This window comes from Scyliorhinus torazame, chromosome 5, assembly GCF_047496885.1.
Source record: "Scyliorhinus torazame isolate Kashiwa2021f chromosome 5, sScyTor2.1, whole genome shotgun sequence".
Classification (NCBI taxonomy): Eukaryota; Metazoa; Chordata; class Chondrichthyes; order Carcharhiniformes; family Scyliorhinidae; genus Scyliorhinus; species Scyliorhinus torazame.
This window is the reverse complement of record NC_092711.1, coordinates 96,533,815-96,553,563: the sequence shown is the minus strand read 5'-3', so window position 1 is coordinate 96,553,563 and position 19,749 is coordinate 96,533,815. Positions and strand designations below refer to the sequence as shown.

The 19,749-nt window shown below is 45.8% G+C and overlaps 2 protein-coding genes and 1 long non-coding RNA gene across 4 annotated transcripts in view; 1 reads left to right on the top strand and 2 right to left on the bottom strand.

The window, feature by feature from the left end:
• Positions 1-19,749, bottom strand: part of LOC140419064 (uncharacterized) — a 205,732-nt gene that overhangs the window by 64,628 nt on the left and 121,355 nt on the right. The gene's annotated exons all lie outside the window — the stretch shown is intronic.
• Positions 421-12,886, bottom strand: LOC140419060 (uncharacterized). Of its 2 annotated transcripts, XM_072502785.1 has the most exons (3): positions 12,636-12,886; positions 9,887-9,992; positions 421-7,566 (listed from the first exon to the last, which is right to left on the bottom strand). In XM_072502785.1, exon 3 carries the CDS (start codon positions 7,206-7,208, stop codon positions 5,754-5,756), a length of 1,455 nt encoding a protein of 484 aa, XP_072358886.1. In that variant the 5' UTR covers positions 7,209-7,566; positions 9,887-9,992; positions 12,636-12,886; the 3' UTR covers positions 421-5,753. The 2 variants fall into 2 exon arrangements, with proteins under 2 accessions (XP_072358886.1, XP_072358887.1); XM_072502786.1 differs by lacking the exon at positions 9,887-9,992.
• On the top strand, positions 11,326-18,247 carry LOC140419062 (uncharacterized). Its single transcript, XR_011945507.1, has 2 exons — positions 11,326-12,550; positions 14,332-18,247. It is a non-coding gene; the product is annotated as an uncharacterized lncRNA (long non-coding RNA).

Here is a 19,749-nt window from a genome sequence, read left to right as displayed (position 1 = left end):
GTGAGGTAACAGTCCAGGGACTTCAGGACAAAAAAAATCACATCCAATATTCCTTGCCCAGCACTCAGTGAATGGTGCACTGTCAGAGTTTCCTTCTTTCAAATAAGATGTTCAACTGAAGCCCTGTCAGTTCCTCTCAGGTCCTGTAAAAGTTCCCACAGCCACTATTGTGAAGAAGAGTTGGGGAGTTATCCCCGGTGTCCTGGCAAATATTTATCCCTCAATCAACATCACCAAAATCCGATCATCTGCTCATTGTCATATTGCTGTTTGTGGGATCTTGCTCTGTATAAATTTGCTGCTGTTTTTCCTACATTACACCAGTTACTACCCTTCAAAAGTACTCTTGGCTGTAAAGCACTTTGTGACGACCTATGATTGTGAAAGGCGCTACAGAAATGCAAGTTTTTAAATCGAAGATTGATCTTATCTGATTTTATTATCTGTAACTTAATTGATCTCAGCCACCCCCAACTTACCATTCAATAAATTCACTTTGTTTCACTGTTTCAGACACGATTTTAAGCAATTAAAGCAACGGCAGAATTCTCTGGATAGTAAATTTAAAATGTTTATCAAAAGAAAAAGGTTTACTGAAAACTTGAAGATATTGAAGTTTACAACTTCAAGGCGGTGATCAGTCTGTAGAAGCGTAACCCTCCCTGGCTCCTTCTTTGACAGTAATTTCCTTGGCCTCGAGTCTGCAGTACTTGGCCAGCAAGGAAGACCTTCAGAACCTCTACTTTTATCCCCAAAGTGACCATTACCTCATGTCAGAGTTGGGCCTGTTGTAACATAACCATTGGTCAATTAGGCACCAGTTTAATTGAATTGGATTCCCAATTACTGACACCACCTTCTCTCATTATCTTAGACAGGAATACAATTGAACAGTTTCAGACTATCCTTTTATCTGATTCTGTACAATTTAAGTGTAGCTCAATTAAGGATCACTACTTATTTTATCATGTTACAGACTGGTAGCTAATTAATACAGTAATATTTAATTAATACATTTGGTCTATCATACACTGGTTATCTACTGAGTAGTACTACACTCCGTATGCTTCACCCGGTGTCTTTGTATTTACATTGTGTATTTATCGTGTGTCCTAGGTTTTTTCACGTATGGAATGATCTGTCTGGACTACTCAGAACAATACTTTTCACTATCTCGATATACATGACAATAAACCAATCCAATCAAAGAGAGTTTCTTACTAGTCTTCAGATTGAACAATGAGTCTTCTTAAAAATTATTCATTCGTGGAAGGTGGGGGTCAGTGGCTGGGCCAGCATTTACTGCTCATTCCAATTGCCCTTGAACTGCGTGTCTTGTGAGGCTATTTCAGAGGGCACTTACAAATCAACCACAACATTGCTGTGGATCTGGAGTCAAGTGCAGGCCAGGCCACGTAAGGAGAGCAGATTTCCTAAAGGACATTAGTGAACCAGATGGGTTTTTACAACCATCCACAACATCATCATTCGACTTAATTTGAGACTTTTATTCCATTTCAATATCTGTCGTAGCCAGATTCCATCCCAGATCCCCAGAGCATTAACCTGCGTCTCTGGATTACTAGCCCAGTAACAATACCATTACGCCACTGCTGAGCCCACATAGTCTTGGCAGAATATGATGTCTTGTAACTTCTCAAAAATTATTTATGTATTTATTTTTAAATTTAGAGTACCCAATTATTTTTTTCCAATTAAGAGGCAATTTAGCATGGCCAATCCACCTACCCTGCACATCTTTAGGTTGTGAGGGCGAAACCCACGCAAACAAGGGGAGAATGGGTAAACTTCACACAGACAGTGATCCAAGCCAGGAATCAAACTGGTGCTGTGAAGCAACAGTACTAACCACTATGCTACCATGCCACCTGTAAAGTAGCCAATACTTTTCTTCCAATTAAGGGGCAATTTAGCATAGTCGAGTCACGTACCCTGCACATCTTTGGGTTATGAGGGTGAGACCCACACCGACATGGGGAGAACTTTTTTCCACGCGGACAGTGACCCTGGTCCTCAGTCCGTGAGGCAGTAGTGCTAACCACTGCGCCGCCCTATATATTAACAATTTAGATGAGGGAACTAAATGCAATATCTCCAAATTTGCAGATGCCACCAAGTTGCATGGGAGGGTGAGCTGTGAGGAGGATGCAGAGATCCTTCAGTGTGATTTGGACAAGTTGGGTGAGTGGGCAAATGAATGGCAGATGCAGTATAATTTGGAGAAATGAGAGGTTGTCCACTTTGGTAGCAAAAACAAGAAGGCAGACTATTAGCTCATAAATTACAAGGGGAATGTGCAACGAGACCTGGGTGTCCTCGTACACCAGTCACTGAAGGTAAGCAGGCAGCTACAGCTGGCGGTAAAGAAGGCAAACGGTATGCTAGCCTTCATTGCGAGCGGATTCGAGTACAGGAGCAGAGATCTTTTGCTGCAATTATACAGGGCCTTGGCGAGGCCATACCTAGAATATTGTGTGCAGTTTTGGGTCTTCTTATCTGAGGAAGGATGTTCTTGCTCTCGAGGGATTGCAGCGAAGGTTTACCAGACTGATTCCTGGGATGGTGGGACTGACGTATGAGAGATTGAATCAGTTAGGATTGTATTCGCTGGAGTTCAGAAGAATGGGGGATCTCATAGAAAATAATACATACAGATACATAGAAGATAGGAGCAGGAGGAGGTCTTTTGGCCCTTCAAGCCTGCTCAGCCATTTATCACTATCATGGCTGATCATCCAACTCAATAGCCTAATCCTGTTTTCTCCCTAAAGCCTTCAATCCCATTCTCCCTAAATGCTATATCTAGCCGCCTCTTGAATATATTCAGTGTTTTAGAATCAACTACTTCCTGTGGTAATGAATTTCACAGGCTCACCACTCTTTGGGTGAAGAAATGTCTCCTCATCTCTGTCCGAAATGGTTTACCCTGAAACCTCAGACTGTGACTCCTGGTTCTGGACACACTAATCATTGGTAACATCTTCCCTGCAACTACACCGTCTAGTCCTGTTAGAATTTTATTAGTCTCTATGAGATCCCCCCCCCCCATTCTTCTGAACTCCAGCGAGAACAATCCTAACCTAGTCAATCTCTCCTCATGTGACAGTCCTGCCATCCCTGGAATCAGTCTTGTTAACCTTCGCTGCATTCCCTCGAAAGCAAGAACATCCTTCCTCAGAAAAGGAGACCAAAACTGCACACAATATTCTAGGTGCGGCCTCATCAAGGCCCTGTATAATTGCAGCAACACATCCCTGCTTCTGTACTCGAAACCTCTCGCAATGAAGGAGAACATACCATTAGCCGAGCGGCATGTGGCGCAGTGGTTAGCACTGGGACTGCAGCGCTGAGGACCTAGGTTCGAATCCCGGCCCTGGGTCACTGTCTGTGTGGAGTTTGCATATTCTCCTCATGTCTGCATGGATTTCACTCTCCCAACCCAAAGATGTGCAGAGTCGGTGGATTGGCCACACTAAATTGCCCCTTAATTGGAGGAAAAAATAATTTGAGTATTCTATATATAAAAACACAAAAAAAAAACATACCATTAGCCTTCTTTACCGCCTGCTGCACCTGCATGCTTACCTTCAGCAACTGGTGCACAAGGGCACCCAGGTCCCACTGCACACTCCCCTCTCCCAATTTACAACCATTCAGGTAGTAATCTGCCTTCCTGTTTTTGCTCCCAAACTGAATAACCTCACACTTATCCAAATTATACTGCATCTGCCATTGATTTGCCCACTCGCCCAGCCTGTCCAGATCATGCTGTAGGATCCCTGCATCCTCGTCACAGTTCACCCTCCCACCCAACTTGGTATCATCTGCAAACTTTGAGATGTTACACTTTGTTCCCTCATCCAAATCATTAATATATATTGTGAATAGATGGGGTCCCAGCACCAATCCCTGTGGCACCCCACTAGTTACTGCCTTCCAATTTGAAAAGGACCAATTAATTCCTATTCTTTGTTTCCTCTCTGCCAACCAGTTTTATATCCACCTCAATACACTTCCTTCAATCCCATGCACTTTAATTGTGCACAATAAACTCTTAGGCGGGACTTTGTCAAACGCCTTCTGAATGTCCAAATATACATCGACTGGCTCCCCCTTCTCAACTGAACTGGTTACATCTTCAAAGAATTCCAACAGATTTGTGAAGCATGATTTCCCCTTCATAAATCCATGCTGACTGACTGATCCTGCCACTGTTTTCTAAATGTTCCGCTGTAAAGCCCTTGATAATGGATTCAAGAATTTTCCCCAGTACCGATGTTAGGCTTACTGGTCTATAATTCCCTGCTTTCTCTCTACCTCTCGACAGAACCAAAGTATGTATTCAATTGCTCAGCCATTTCTTTGTCCCTTATGCATTCCCGTTTCTGTCTGTCGCGGGCCGACATTTCTCTTCACCAATCTCTTTCTCTTCACATTTCATTTCATTTTTTTTTTCATAGAATTTACAGTGCAGAAGGAGGCCATTTGGCCCATCGAGTCTGCACCGGCTCTTGGAGAGAGTACCCTACCCAAGGTCCACACCTCCACCCTATCCCCATAACCCAATAACCCCACCCAACACTAAGGGCAATTTTGGACACTATGGGCAATTTAGCATGGCCAATCCACCTAACCTGCACATCTTTGGACTGTGGGAGGAAACCGGAGCAACCGGAGGAAACCCACGCACACACGGGGAGGATGTGCAGACTCCGCACAGACAGTGACCCAAGCCGGAATCGAACCTGGGACCCTGGAGCTGTGAAGCATTTGTGCTATCCACAATGCTACCGTGCTGCCCACAATGCTACCGTGCTGCCCATTTGAAACTCTTAGTGTCAGTCTTTATGTTCCCTGCAAGCTTACTTTCATACTCTACTTTCCCCTTTTTAATCAATCCCTTTGTCCTTCTTTGCTGAATTCTAAATTGCTCCCAATCGTCAGACCTATTATTTTTCTTGGCCAATCTGTATGCTTCTTCCTTGGATCGGATACTATTTCTAATTTCCTTTGTAAGCCATGGATTGCCCCTCTTACCCATTTTGCTTCTGTGCCGACAGGAATGAACGATTGCTGTAGTTCCCCCATGCGATCCTGGAATGTTTGCCATTGCCTATCCACTGTCATCCCTTTCAGTAACTCTCCCCAATCTATCAAGGCCAACTCATGCCTCATATCTTCACAATTCCCTGTATTTAAAAAAAATAAATTTAGAGTACCCAATTCATTTTTTTCAATTAAGGGGCAATTTAGTGTGGCCAATCCAGCTCGCCTGCACATCTTTGGGTTGTGGGGGTGAAACCCATGCAAACACTAGGAGAATGTGCAAACTCCACACGGACAGTGATCCAAGCCGTTAATTGAACTGGCGCTGTGAAGCAACAGTGCTAACCACTGTGCTGCCGTGTACAGAACCAGAGGTCGCAGTCTGAGGATACGGGGTAGACCATTTAGGACAGAGATGAGGAGTAATTTCTTCAACCGGAGAGTGGTGAGCTTGTGGAATTTGTTACCACAGGAAATAGTTGATGCCAAGACATTGTATGTTTTCAAGAAGCAGTTAGATATAGCACTGAGGGCGAAGGGGATCAAAGGATATGGAGGGGAAAGTGGGATTAGGCTGTTAAATTGGATGATAAGGCAATATATAACGAATGGCAGAGCAGGCGCAAAGGGCCAAATGGTCTCTTCCTGCTCCTATTTTCTATGTTTCTATGTAATCCCTTCCCACATTAAGAGCAGATGAATGGCCTCTCCCCAGTGTGAACTCGCTGGTGTGTCTGCAGACTGGTTAACTGTGTGAAACCTTTCCCACAGAGGGAGCAGGAGAATGGCTTCTCTCCAGTGTGAACTCGCTGATGTCTTTGCAGGATGATTGAATCAATAAATCCCTTCCCACACTGAGGGCAGGTGAATGGCTTCTCGCCAGTGTGAATTCGCTGGTGTGTCTGCAGGGTGGATAATTGAGTAAATCCCTTCCCACACTGAGAGCAGATGAACGGCCTCTCCCCAGCGTGAACTTGCTGATGTCTCCGCAGGGTGGATGCATCAATGAATCCCTTCCCACACTGAGAGCAGGTGAATGGCTTCTCCCCTGTGTGAATTCGCTGATGTTTTCGCAGGGTGGATGCATCAATGAATCCCTTCCCACACTGAGAGCAGGTGAATGGCCTCTCCCCAGTGTGAACTCGCTGATGTTTTCGCAGGGTGGATGCATCAATGAATCCCTTCCCACACTGAGAGCAGGTGAATGGCCTCTCCCCAGTGTGAACTCGCTGGTGTCTCTGCAAGGTGGATAAATCACTGAATCCCTTCCCACACTGAGAGCAGGTGAATGGCCTCTCCTCAGTGTGAACTCGCTGATGTCTCTGCAGGGTGGATGAATCAATGAATCCCTTCCCACACTGAGAGCAAATGAATGGCCTCTCCCCAGTGTGAATTCGTTGATGTTTCCGCAGGACGGATGAATCAATAAATCCCTTCCCACACTGAGAGCAGGTGAACGGCCTCTCCCCACTGTGAACGCGCTGATGTCTCCACAGGGCAGATGAATCAATGAATCCCTTCCCACATTGAGAACAGGTGAATGGCCTCTCCCGAGTGTGAACTCGCTGATGTTTCCGCAGGGTGAATGAAGCACGGAATCTCTGCCCACACTGAGAGCAGGTGAATGGTTTCTCCCCAGTGTGAACTCGCTGGTGTGACTGCAGGGTGGATGAATCAATAAATCCCTTCCCACACTGAGAGCAGGTGAACGGCCTCACTCCCGTGTGAATTCGCTGATGTTTCCGTAGGGTGGATGAATCAATAAATCCCTTCCCACACTGAGAGCAGGTGAATGGCCTCTCCCCACTGTGAACTCGCTGATGCCTCCGCAGGATGAATAGAGCACGGAATCCCTTCCCACACTGAGAGCAGGTGAATGGCCTCTCCCCAGTATGAACTCGCTGGTGTGCCTGCAGATGAGATAACTGAGTGAATCCCTTCCCACACTGAGAGCAGGTGAATGGCTTCTCTCCAGTATGAACTCGCTGGTGTGCCTGCAGATGAGATAACTGAGTGAATCCCTTCCCACACTTGGAGCAGGTGAATGGCCTCTCTCCAGTGTGACTGCGTCGATGAATCTCCAGCTTAGATGGGACTTTGTATCCCCTCCCACAGTCCCCACATTTCCACGGTTTCTCCATGTTTTGGGTCTCCTCGTGTCTCTCCAGTTTGGACAATCAGTGGAAGCCTTGTCTACACACAGAACATGTGCTCTGTCTCTCCTCACTGTGAATGGTGTGATGTTTTTTCAGGCTGTGTAACTAGTTGAAGCTCTTTCCACAGTCAGTTCACTGGAACACTCTCACTCGGGTGTGTGTTGTGTGGGTCTCGGTGCTTTTCCAGTTGCATTCACGTTTAAAATCTTTTGGAAGCCGACACATCAGACAAACATTTCTCCTTCTCGCCGATGATATTCAGGTCAGAAGGAATCGACTGAGTTTGTCACATTGAGACGTGATGTTTGAGATTTCTGTCTGTAATTCCTCCTCTTCCAATATCCTTTATAAACAATTTACAAAAGTCATCGTTGTCAGTACAGGAACAAAATTCAGAACAGACAATTCTAGTTCCTAGGGAACATTATTTCCTCTCTTGTTCTCCAAAAGCTGTAAATCTCCATCCCACACACTCTCCCTCCATTCTCACTCTGCTGTATCTAATATTCACCCTCCCAATTCTCCTGAAGGTGCTCATTCATCTTGATTGACAGATCCGAGCTCAACTCACTGCTTCCTGACCAGGACACAGAGAATATAACAGGAGCAAGAGGTATGCCATTCGGCCCACCGAGTCTGCTCAACTATTCAATGAGATCCTTGGCTGATCTACCTGAGCACCATTTTCCCACACGATCCCCATAGCCCTCGATATCTTCAATATCTAGAAACCTATTTGTCTTGAACATACTTGATGACTGAGGCTCCACATTCCTCTGGGGTAGAGAATTCCAAAGCTTCACCACATCCTCGAGTGAAGAAATCCCTCCTCATCTCAGCTTTCTCTCTATTTTTCTATCTGTTCCCCATAACCCTTAATTCCATTGTCAATAAAACATCTGTCAGACTTGTGCTTCAATACATTCAATGACCCTCAGATACAACTGGTCCCTGTGGAAGAGAAATCCAAAGACGAACAACTCTCTGAGGGAAGAGATGACTGGAAATCTATAACGTAGCTACAGTCTTATATTACAAGACGGGAAATAATAATACATTTACGTTAAATTTTATATTTATATTACCGTAAATAATATATCTAATCTGCACCATGTAACAAAATCTCTGTCCATTATTAATTAATCGCCCTGAAATGTCAGCCATCTCCTGGGGAACCCACCCCTTTAATTGTGAACATTAGGAAAGAGACAAGCCTTTTTTGAAATAAATTTAGAGTAACCAATTATTTTTTTTGCAATTAAGCTGCAATTTAGCGAGGCCAATCCGCCTACCCTGCACATCTTGTGAGTTGTGGAGGTGAGACCCACGCAGATACAGGGAGAATGTGCAAACTCCAAACGGACATTGACCTGGGGCCGGGATCAAACAAGGGTCCTTGGCTACATGATGCAGCAGTGCTAACCACTGTGCTGCCAGAGACCATCCTTTTAGTCAGTTAAATAAATGGGTCAACCTGTTAAGGAGATGGGTGGGACGAGATGGAAACACTTTGTGCAGCCGCTAACCTTCATGTAACATTTTTTCCCCAATTAAGGGGCAATTTAGCGTTGTTCCAGGTTGGACTCAAAGCATCAATGAGGACTCTGATCTCTGGCAAGGAAGGAAACCCTGGCAGGTGGGCGGGGAGGATTCATAAACACACGCTGGAGGCCCGAAACCCCCAATAAGACCCATTGATTTTATTGTCAGTCTGCAGACAGGAGCTGGAGAACTGAACCCAGGCAGAGGAGAGGGAGGGAGAAAACTGGGAGTGGAGGAAAGAAATGGTGCAGATGGTGAGATGGGTTTGGATTTCAGCCCAGGGAGGAGGGAAGGAGTGTGGGGCAGGGAAAAATGTTCCAGAGAAACTAGAATTGTCTGTTCAGAATTTCTATTCTGGATTGACAGTGATGTCTTTTGTTTATTTTTAATTAAAACAGTTCTTTTTTAAAGAGTACCCAATTTTTTCCCCTCAATTGAGGCGTAATCTTTGCGAGGCCAATTCACGTCCCCTGCACATCTTTTTGGATTGTAGGGGCGAGTCCCACACAGACACGGGGAGAATGTGCAAACTCCGTACGGGCAGTGACCCGGGCTGGGATCAAACCCGGGTCCTCGGTTAACCAGATGGAAACTCAAATCAAACTTCACATCAAGATTTAACAGTCACTCCATTCATCAGGACCTGAATATCATTGGCCTATGAATGTGGAAGTCAAAATGTTTGTTCTGTCCGTAGGAAAATATTTTCTTTTTTAAAAATAAATTTAGAGTACCCAATTATTTTTTCCCACTTATGGGGCAATAGGGAGAGAGAGGGAGAGATGTGGTATTTTTTAATAAATTGTTGGGATCCATCCCAGACCCGGATACACATCAATTAATTCTTGGAGCAAACTTCAATTGTGAACTGGATCCAAAAATAGACTGGTCCAAGCCCATTCAACCATGACAAAAAGAAAAATGGAGTGAAATCTGGACGGACCACCCGGCACCAGAAACGACAACGGCAAACCTGGCAAAAGATAAAGAAATCTGTTCCCATCTGCAGATTGTAAAAGAATTATGGGACACAGATTTAAGATTGTGAGCAAGATCTACGGGGGAGAGATGAGGGAGAAATTATACACAGTGAGTGGTAATGACCTGAACGCAATGCTTACACAGAAAGGTCGAAAATCTCCAGATCCTGATAACTGAATGGTGCTGTCAGAATTTGATGTGAGTATTGGTTGTGAGTTTCCTGTCTGTGAATCCCTTTCTCAGCCCCTGTAAAAGGAGTTTACAAAGGCATCACTGTCAGTCCAGAAATGAAATTCAGGAAAAATAAACATTTCTCCCGGTTTGAGTTTGCTGTGTGTAAATCCTCCCTGACTAATCTTCTGTAAAAGTGGTTTCCAAAATTAACCAGTCAGTCCAGCATTGAAATTCACAACATTCTCTCCTCCTGCTTATAGGCCCAGGATGACCGCTCATGCCTCCCGGTGCACACTATCCCTCTTGTCATCAGCAGTCCCCTGATTTGAGCGTGATGTTGACTCAGGGTTGTGTGCTTCTGCCCTGGGTCTTCATGTGACTGAACAGAGCCGCACAGCTTTGGACACACGGGGCAGGATGTCCAATGAGACAGTGAAATCTGGAGAGCAGGATGTCTTCCCATTCTTTCCATCTCTGCCACCGCTTTGCATCATCAATAAGACAATGGGACTCAAAGGGTGAGGCAGTTTGATGGACAAGTTGTTTCCATTCTGAACAATAGCAAGTCTTACAATACCAGGTTAAAGTCCAACAGTTTATTCGGAATCATGAGTTTTCAGAGCATAGCTCCTTCATCAGATGAGTGAAGAGGTAGGTTACGCAAACACAGCCAATGATGCAAGATGATACTTTGAATGAGAGTCTTTGCAGATAATTAAGTATTTACAGGTCCAGACGGTGTGATTAGAGAGAGGGATAATCACAGGTTGAAAAGGTGTGAATTGTCTCAAGCCAGGACAGTGGAAGGATTTTGCAAGCCCAGGCCAGGTGGTGGGGTTAACTGTTGTGAAATGTACATGAATCCAAGATAACGGATGAATGGCCATCGTGCGACAATCACCAAGCAGAAATGTCCATTTCCAGTCGTGGAACACATCAGCAGTCAAAGGCATTCAGCCTCTGATCTTGGGGTAAGTGTTCTTCAAGGTGGCCCTCAGGATGTTTGACAACGCAGAATCGCCGAGCAGAAACTGATAGCCAAGTTCTGCACACATGAGAACGGTTTCAACCGGCATCTTGAATTCATGTACATTTTACAAATTTTAACCCCCCACCATCTGGGCTTGCGAAATCCTGTAAAGACTTAATGACCTGCAAAGACTCACATTCAAAGTATCATCTTTCATCAATGGCTGTGTTTGTGTAACCTACCTCTTCACTCACCCGATGAAGGAACTACCCTCTGAAAGCTCGTGATTCCAAACAAAGCTGTTGGACTTTAACCTGGTGTTGTCAACCTTCTTACTGAGCCCAGCCCAACGCGGCATCTCCACATTCTGAACAATGGGGAATAAGGTTCCCCACGGTAGGCCACTGCAGAAAATACGGAAGCATGTGATTCAGGGAGATTTAGCAGTTTGGATCGGAAATTGGCTAGCTGGAAGAAGACAAAGGGTGGTGATTGATGGGAAGTGTTCAGACTGGAGTCCAGTTACTACTGGTGTGCCACAAGGATCTGTTCTGGGGCCACTGCTGTTTGTCATTTTTATAAATGACCTGGAGGAGGGCGTAGAAGGATGGGTGAGTAAATTTGCAGATGACACTAAAGTCGGTGGTGTTGTGGACAGTGCGGAAGGATGTTACAAGTTACAGAGGGACATAGATAAGCTGCAGCGCTGGGCTGAGAGGTGGCAAATGGAGTTTAATGCAGAAAAGTGTGAGGTGATTCATTTTGGAAGGAATAACAGGAAGACAGAGTACTGGGCTAATGGTAAGATTCTTGGCAGTGTGGATGAGCAGAGAGATCTCGGTGTCCATGTACATAGATCCCTGAAAGTTGCCACTCAGGTTGAGAGGGTTGTTAAGAAGGCGTACGGTGTGTTAGCTTTTATTGGTAGAGGGATTAAGTTTCGGAGCCATGAGGTCATGTTGCAGCTGTACAAAACTCTGGTGCGGCCGCATTTGGAGTATTGCGTGCAATTCTGGGCGCCGCATTATATGAAGGGTGTGGAAGCATTGGAAAGGGTGCAGAGGAGATTTACCAGAATGTTGCCTGGTATGGATCTTATGAGGAAAGACTGAGGGACTTGAGGCTGTTTTCGTTAGAGAGAAGAAGGTTAAGAGGTGACTTAATTGAGGCATACAAGATGATCAGAGGATTGGATAGGGTGGATAGTGAGAGCCTTTTTCCTCGGATGGTGATGTCCGCACGAGGGGACATAGCTTTAAATTGAGGGGAGCTAGATATAGGACAGATGTCAGAGGTAGATTCTTTACTCAGAGAGTAGTAAGGGCGTGGAATGCCCTGCCTGCAACAGTAGTGGACTCGCCAACACTAAGGGCATTCAAATGGTCATTGGATAGACATATGGACGATAAGGGAATCGTGTAGATGGGCTTTAGTGGTTTCACAGGTTGGCTCAACATCGAGAGCCGAAGGGCCTGTACTGCGCTGTAATGTTCGATGTTCTCAGCTCCTCCCACTCATTGAAACATCACCCCCGACAATGACAGCAAACGCGCATGCGCCCTGATGCACATCCAATAAAGATGGCGGCCGTCAACCCGAGCCGAAGATGAGGAGCTGGAGCTCCGTTCGGTACAAACGGGGTCCCGTAAAGTTTTCCGAGGTTTGCGGCTTACAACAACTTTACATAACGTTTGCGCTTATCCCCGCGATCTCTCGCTTCCTCCATATTGTAAAACCCCTCTTACCAATTTCGTATCTGAAAACACAGCTCTGCTGCTTCGCCATTACCCACACTGCGCATGCTTCAATCGCAGTGGACCCGCCCCTCATTCACTCCGATTGGTTGGAGGACCAGTCGCTCACAGTAGGTCCTCCAGTTCGGCCTCTCCTCTTCCTATTGGACGGGACCTGCCGTCAATCACCCGGTGAGAGTGGCCACAGGCTCAGGCTGACTCGCTGATTGATCAATAACAACATTGGTTCACATTCGGCTCTGGGGCAGCATTCGGGATTTGTAAACACCGCCCCCCCGACACTGACCTTTCACCTGACACCTCACAATGCCCGGAGTGATTGACGGAAGCCTCTGACCAAAGAGGAGAAGGGGATTGGTTGGATGACCGAACGGTAGTGGCTGGTCCTCCAACCAATCAGTGAATGACGGGCGCGGCTCTCGGGGTGCCGGATCTTTACAGAAGAAGCAACCGCGCAGGCGCACGTGCCAACTGAAACAAAGAAACATTCGAATCCTCAATTTGTGACCTGGATGCATAGTGATGGTTTTTGGAAACAGAGATTACAGCTACCGGGCAAAAATTAAACAGATTGGGCCTTATTTTCTTGAGAAAACAAATCACTTAGTAGTGACCTAATACAAGTCTTTAAAATGATTTGTGGGTTGGACAGGGGAGAGGTGGGGCGGATGCTGCCAATTGTAAAGGAGTCGAAAACTGGGAGCCAGGAAAAACATGGGCGGCACAGTGTCATAGAATTTACAGTGTGGAAGGAGTCCATTCAGCCCATCGAGTCTGCACTGGCCCTTGGAAAGAGCACCCTACACAGCACCCCACGCCTCCACCCTATCCCCTTTATCCCGGTAACCTAATAACCCCACCTAACCATTTTGGACACGAAGGGGAATTTAGAATGGCCAATCCACCTAACCTGCACATCTCTACACAAGCCAGGAATCGAACCTGGGACCCTGGAGCTGTGAAGCTAACCACTATGCAGCCGTGCTGCCCCTGTGCTACGTTGTAGCACAGTGGTTAGCACAGAAATAGTGCAGGATTTTCTGGTTTCACGCTTGAGGAGGCTGACAAGCACTGTTGCCTCACAGCGCCAGGGTCCCTGTTGCCTCACAGCGCCAGTCGATTCCCGGCTTGGGTCACTGTCTCTGCGGAGTATGCATGTTCTCCCCGTGTCTGCGTGGGTTTCCTCTGTGTGCTCGGGTTTCCTCCCACAAGTCCTGAAAGATGTGCTTGTTCGGTGAATTGGACATTCTGAATTCTCCCTCAGTGTACCCGAACAGGCGCCAGAGTGTGGCGATGGGGCTTTTCACAGTAACTTCATTGCAATGTTAATGTAAGCCTACTTGTGACAATAATAAAGATTATTATTATAAACACGGTCATAAATGCAAGAGAGTTACTAATAAATCCAAGAGGGAGATATAGACACATTTCTTCACTCATTGGATTAGAATGTGCAACTTGTACCAGGGAAGGAGTTGAGGAAAGTGTTGGGATGTTTCCAAAAGGAAATGGGACAAGCACATGAGAAAAGGGAATGGAAAGATCAGCTGACAGGCTGAGATGAGGTGGATGGGATGGAAGGAGGTGTGTCGGGGATAATCAGCAGCAGAACAGTTGGACCAACTGGCCTGTTTATGCATTGTAGAATCTAAGTAATTCAATGTAAACTTCCTTTACACAATATTAGGATTGCAGATGGGAAATTCAAACCAAACATCATGCAAGTCCTAACAGAGTCTATCGATTCATCAGGAGTTGAAAATCATCGGCCTTTCAATGTGGAAGGAGGAATCTTTGTCTGGTCTGCCTGAAAGAAAAGATTGCAAACATCAGTGCGACTGGAAAAGCACTGAGGCACATACACACAGTGATTATTCCAGCGAGCTGGCTGTGCAAAGAGCTTTAACCAGTCAGATAGCCTGAAAAAAATATTGCGCCATTTACATCAAGAAGTGACCGTACTCAGGCTGTGTGGACCAGGCTTCACATCAGGAAGAGACCGTACTCAGGCTGTGTGTGTGGACCAGGCTTCACATCAGGAAGAGACCGTACTCAGGCTGTGTGTGTGGACCAGGTTTCACATCAGGAAGAGACCGTACTCAGGCTGTGTGTGGCACCCAGGTTTCAACTCATCGTCGAACCTGGACAGACAAAGGACATCAGTACCATGGAGAAACCGTGGAAATGTGGGGACTGTGGGAAGGGATTCAATTATCCACCTGAAGTGTAAACCCATCGACACAGTCACACTGGTGAGAGGCCATTCACTTGTCTGGGTTGTGGGAAGGGATTTAATGCTTTATCAAACCTCCGGACTCACCATCAGGTCCACTCTGACCAGAGACCGTTTAAATGTCCTGACTGTGACAAGAGCTTTAAAAGCAGAAAAGATTTACTGTTGCACCAACGCACTCACATTGGGGGGGGGTTGGCATTCACCTGAACAAACAAAGAACAAAGAAATGTACAGCACAGGAACAGGCCCTTCGGCCCTCCAAGCCCGTGCCGACCATACTGCCCGACTAAACTACAATCTTCTACACTTCCTGGGTCCGTATCCTTCTATTCCCATCCTATTCATATATTTGTCAAGATGCCCCTTAAATGTCCCCACACCTGCTGTGTGTGTGGGAAGGGATTCACTCAGTCATCACACCTCCGGACCCACCATCAGGTCCAGTCTGATCAGAGACCTTTTAAGTGTTCAGACTGAGAAGAGTTTTAAAAGTAAAAAGGATTTACTGATACATCAACGCACACACTGTGGAGAAGCCGTTCACCTGCTTTGTGTGTGAGAAGGGATTCACTTGTTCCTCCCAGCTTTTGATTCAGCAATTTGTTCACACTCATCAGAGGCCATTTAATTGTTCTGACTGTGAGAAAACTTTTCAGCAAAAAAGATCTTCTGAAACACCAACACACTCACACTGGGGAGAGGCTATTCACCTGCTCGATCTATGGGAAGGGATTCACTCAGTTAGCTCACCTTCTGAGACATCATCGAGTTTACACTGGAGGACGGCCATTCACCTGCCATGGGTGTGGACAGGAATTAATTGATTCATCCAACCTTCTGATAGACCAACGAGTTCACACTGGGGAGAGACCGTACACATGCACTGTGTGTGACAAGAAATTCACTCAGTCATCCCACCTGACTACACACCAACTTGTTCACACATCAGAAACCTTTTAAATGTTCGCACTGTGAGAAGGGATTTAAAAGTAAACAGAATCTGCTGAAACACCAGCGGGTTCACACTGGGGAGAGGCCATTCAACTGCCCCGTGTGTGGGAAGGCATTTGCTCAGTCAAACAACCGGCTCATAGACCAGCAAGTTCACAGGCGGCATCAGGGTTTGGATTCTCCTGTTATTGCTGCCGTTAATCACATCCAGGACTGAATTATGTTTGGACGCCTGTTTTGTGTGGGGTTCCACAGTTTTGTGGTGTACATATCAATGATTTAGAGTGAAATATAGGGACCATAATTAAGAAGTTGGTCGATGGTACAAAAGTTATTTATGTGTTTGACAGTGCAGAATAAAGCCAAGGACAGCAGGAAGATATCACTGGACTGGGTCTTCAGCCAGAGGGTGGTGAATCTGTGGAACTCTTTGCCACAGAAAGCTGTTGAGGCCAAATCACGGAGTGTCTTTAATAGAGATAGATAGATTCTTGATTAATAAGGGGATCAGGGGTGATGGGGAGAAGGCAGGAGAATGGGGATGAGAAAAATATCAGCTGTGATTGAATGGCGGAGCAGACTTGATGGGCCGAGTGGCCTAATTCTGCTCCTATGTTTTACGGGTCAGATGGACAGAAAAATGGCAAACAGAATTCAATCTGGAGCAGTGTGACATCAAGAGTTTGGAGGGTAAACAAGAGAAGAGAATGAAGAATAAATGGGATGATGCTGAGAATTATACAGGAACAGTGACCTTGGATTCAAAAACCACAGATTCCTGAAGGTGGCTGGGCAGGTAGATCAGGTAGTCAAGAAGGCATTTGGGACACTTTTCCTTCTTGGCTGAGGCCCAGGATGAAAGAACAGGGAGATTATGTTTGATCTGTATCAAACATAGAGCACATCGAGAGTGCTGAGTACAGTTATGGTCACTGCACTGATCAACTATAAAGTAAAGATATATTAATCAACTAATGTAAATCTTAAAAGAAATTCATAATTTATCAAATAGTTACATTCAATGTTCAGTTAATCAAATCTAGGGGATAAAGATAACACTAACTAACAAAGGACTGCAACAGTGAAGAAATTTCAATTTTTCAGTAAAGTAAATTCTGAGCTGTTCAGATAATAATAAAGAAAATAATTTCAGTTAACTCCATAAAACAAGGTGACTTCAGCACAATGAAGAAGCTGATTGGTGAGTAGTTATTTATTTTAATATGAAATTGATTCTGGTTCAGCGAGTTAATAATCAGATAAACAAAGACATGGCAGGGCATCCTAGTCCCGTAGAGTGCAATCCAGTGCCCTGTGAGCAAAGCACGATGTTTCTCATAGGCTGGACAGTCACAAGTGCAGGAAATGTCATCAGCTGAGCAGCAGGAAGCAAAGAGGAATGGTCGCGAGGTATTTTTATGCCTGGAAACTGTTCCCAGTAGGATTTGATATTTCTCAGGATAAGATTCCATGCATTGTGTGGTACATATTAATGATTTAGACTTTGTCTAGGGGGCATGTTCAAGACAGTGACAGTCTTGCGGTTGACAGTGAGGAAGAAAGCTGTAACCTGCAGGAAAATATCAGTCGACTGATCAGGTGGGAAGACAAGTAACAAATGGAGATTAATATACAACATTGTGAAGTAATAAATACATTTGGGGCGGACAAACAAGGCAAAGAGAAATAATATTACTGGTATGAGTGTGAGAAGTGTAGAGGCACAGAGGGAGATCGGAGTGCATGTCCACAGATCCCTGAAAGTAACAGGAGAGGTAGATGAGATGGTTGAAAAGGCACACAGGACACTTTCCATTGTAAGAGGAGAACTAATGAATATGGTTTAATTAATGATTTATTAGGGCAGACAATAATTATAGTCTATTCAAGGATCTTAAAAGAATATTTTCAATGAGTGTTTTCGAAAGTAAAAGGAAAATTCCACATTCAGGGTAAAGACATCACCCAGAAACATGCTGATGTGGCAAAGACACAACATGGAAAATCCACCTAACCTGCAAGGCTCATTTCAGTAACTTGTTCTTCAGTAACTTGTTTTTACAGACTGCAACTTGTTTTTTAAGACACCTGCAGGGCCCACATCAGGAACTTGTTTTTCAGTATTTTTTTGGGTGATCTCTCCAACTTGTTTTCCATGTCCTGAAGTAGCAGACACAGCTAACGGTGCAAGGTGGAGCCAGTTAGCAACAAGGGAGAGACTACGAGCAGCCAGAGAGGGATGTGTGAAAAATGCTTACTCTGCCCGCAACTTGCTTAAGTCTGAACCAGACAGTCCAAATGTCTGGCCTACAGTGTATAAATATTGCTCGATTTATCAACCAGGTAGTCAGCTCCAGGGATCATTGTCTAACGTTGTGCTCTCCCAGTGCATTGGCTAATAAACAATAATTCTGTACTTTGGTCTCCTGAGATTATTTCCTCCAATTATCTTGTCCACGTGCTCCACCGTAGGGCAGCACGGTAGCACAAGTGGATAGCACTATGGCTTCACAGCGCCACGGTCCCAGGATCGATTCCCTGCCGGGTCACTGTCTGTGCGGAGTCTGCACATTCTGCCTGTGTCTGCGTGGGTTTCCTCCGGGTGCTCCGGTTTCCTCCCACAGTCTAAAAGACGTGCAGGTTAGGTGGATTGGCCATGATGAATTGCCCAATGACCAAAAAGGTTCGGACAAGTTATTGGATTACAGGGATAAGGTGGAAGTGAGGGCTTAAGTAGGTTGGTGCATACTAGATGGGCCGAATGGCCTCCTACTGCACTGTATGTTCTATGTTCACGACACCGATATGAAGTGAGACATGGTATATTAGAGCAGGGAATATGTCCAGCATTTTCTGGTGATGAACGATTATGGGCTGGATTCTCTGTATTCTATGTCCGCAGGATAAAAGTCGGCGCCGCCCCCGCACCGATCCTCTGCCCGGTGGGGGGGGCCAGCAGCCGCTCCGCATAAAGCCCCTGGCTCGACCTGCGGATACGGCTGCAGAATGGTTGGCTCAATAGCCGCGCATGCACACGGCTGTGGCCTCCTACAGCATGGCACTGGCCGCGCTTGGACAGGCTTGTCAAAATCTGCATCTCTGTCACCCCCCAGACCACCCCCACTAGTCCCCCCAGGCCCCGCCGAAGCCTCCCCTGCCAGCGGAACGACCCCCCCCCCCCCCCCACCAACCCCCGACAGTGAAAGCGCTGGACACAGTCCTCAGTCGCCACGGGAGGTCCCTGAAAGTTGTGAGGACACTTGTCTCACACCATCGGGGAGTCGGCCAATTGGTGGCGGAGCATCGGGGGAGGGTCCCGGGTGAAGTCCTGGGGCCATCAATACGCCGTACAGTGCACTCCTCGAGTATTCCGTTTTAGGGGGCGGAGCATCGGAAAAACGGTGTCCCCTCTGATTCCAGCATAAAAATGGATTGTCCGGCCAATCGCCAAACGCAATTTCGGCGATCGGAGAATCCAGCCTCTTATGGGCCAGGGTTTAGAGAACACCAAAGTATATCATGGAGTTCATCTGACCCACAACTTTAAATAGATTGTGGTTATGGGGAGCACATGGGCCCACTTTACAGGTGTGATGCAACAGAGAGCTAAAGTATGTTTAAAACAAAACAATGTTTATTCTATGAATCCAGCTAACATTTTATAAACACACAGTAAACAATTTATCAACTACCAATCCTGACCACTCCCCCCAAAAGAATACAGTACTCTATAGATCACCCTTGATAACTTTCCAAACAACATCCATAAGGTAAATCCTTTTTAAAATAAAGACAGCAGGTTTAAATGCTCTACAGAAACAGGTATTACTTTGGAATCATCAATGATCATGAGACATGGGAGAAGAATTAGGCCTCTCGGCCCATCGAGTCTGCTCCGCCATTCAATCATGGCTGATA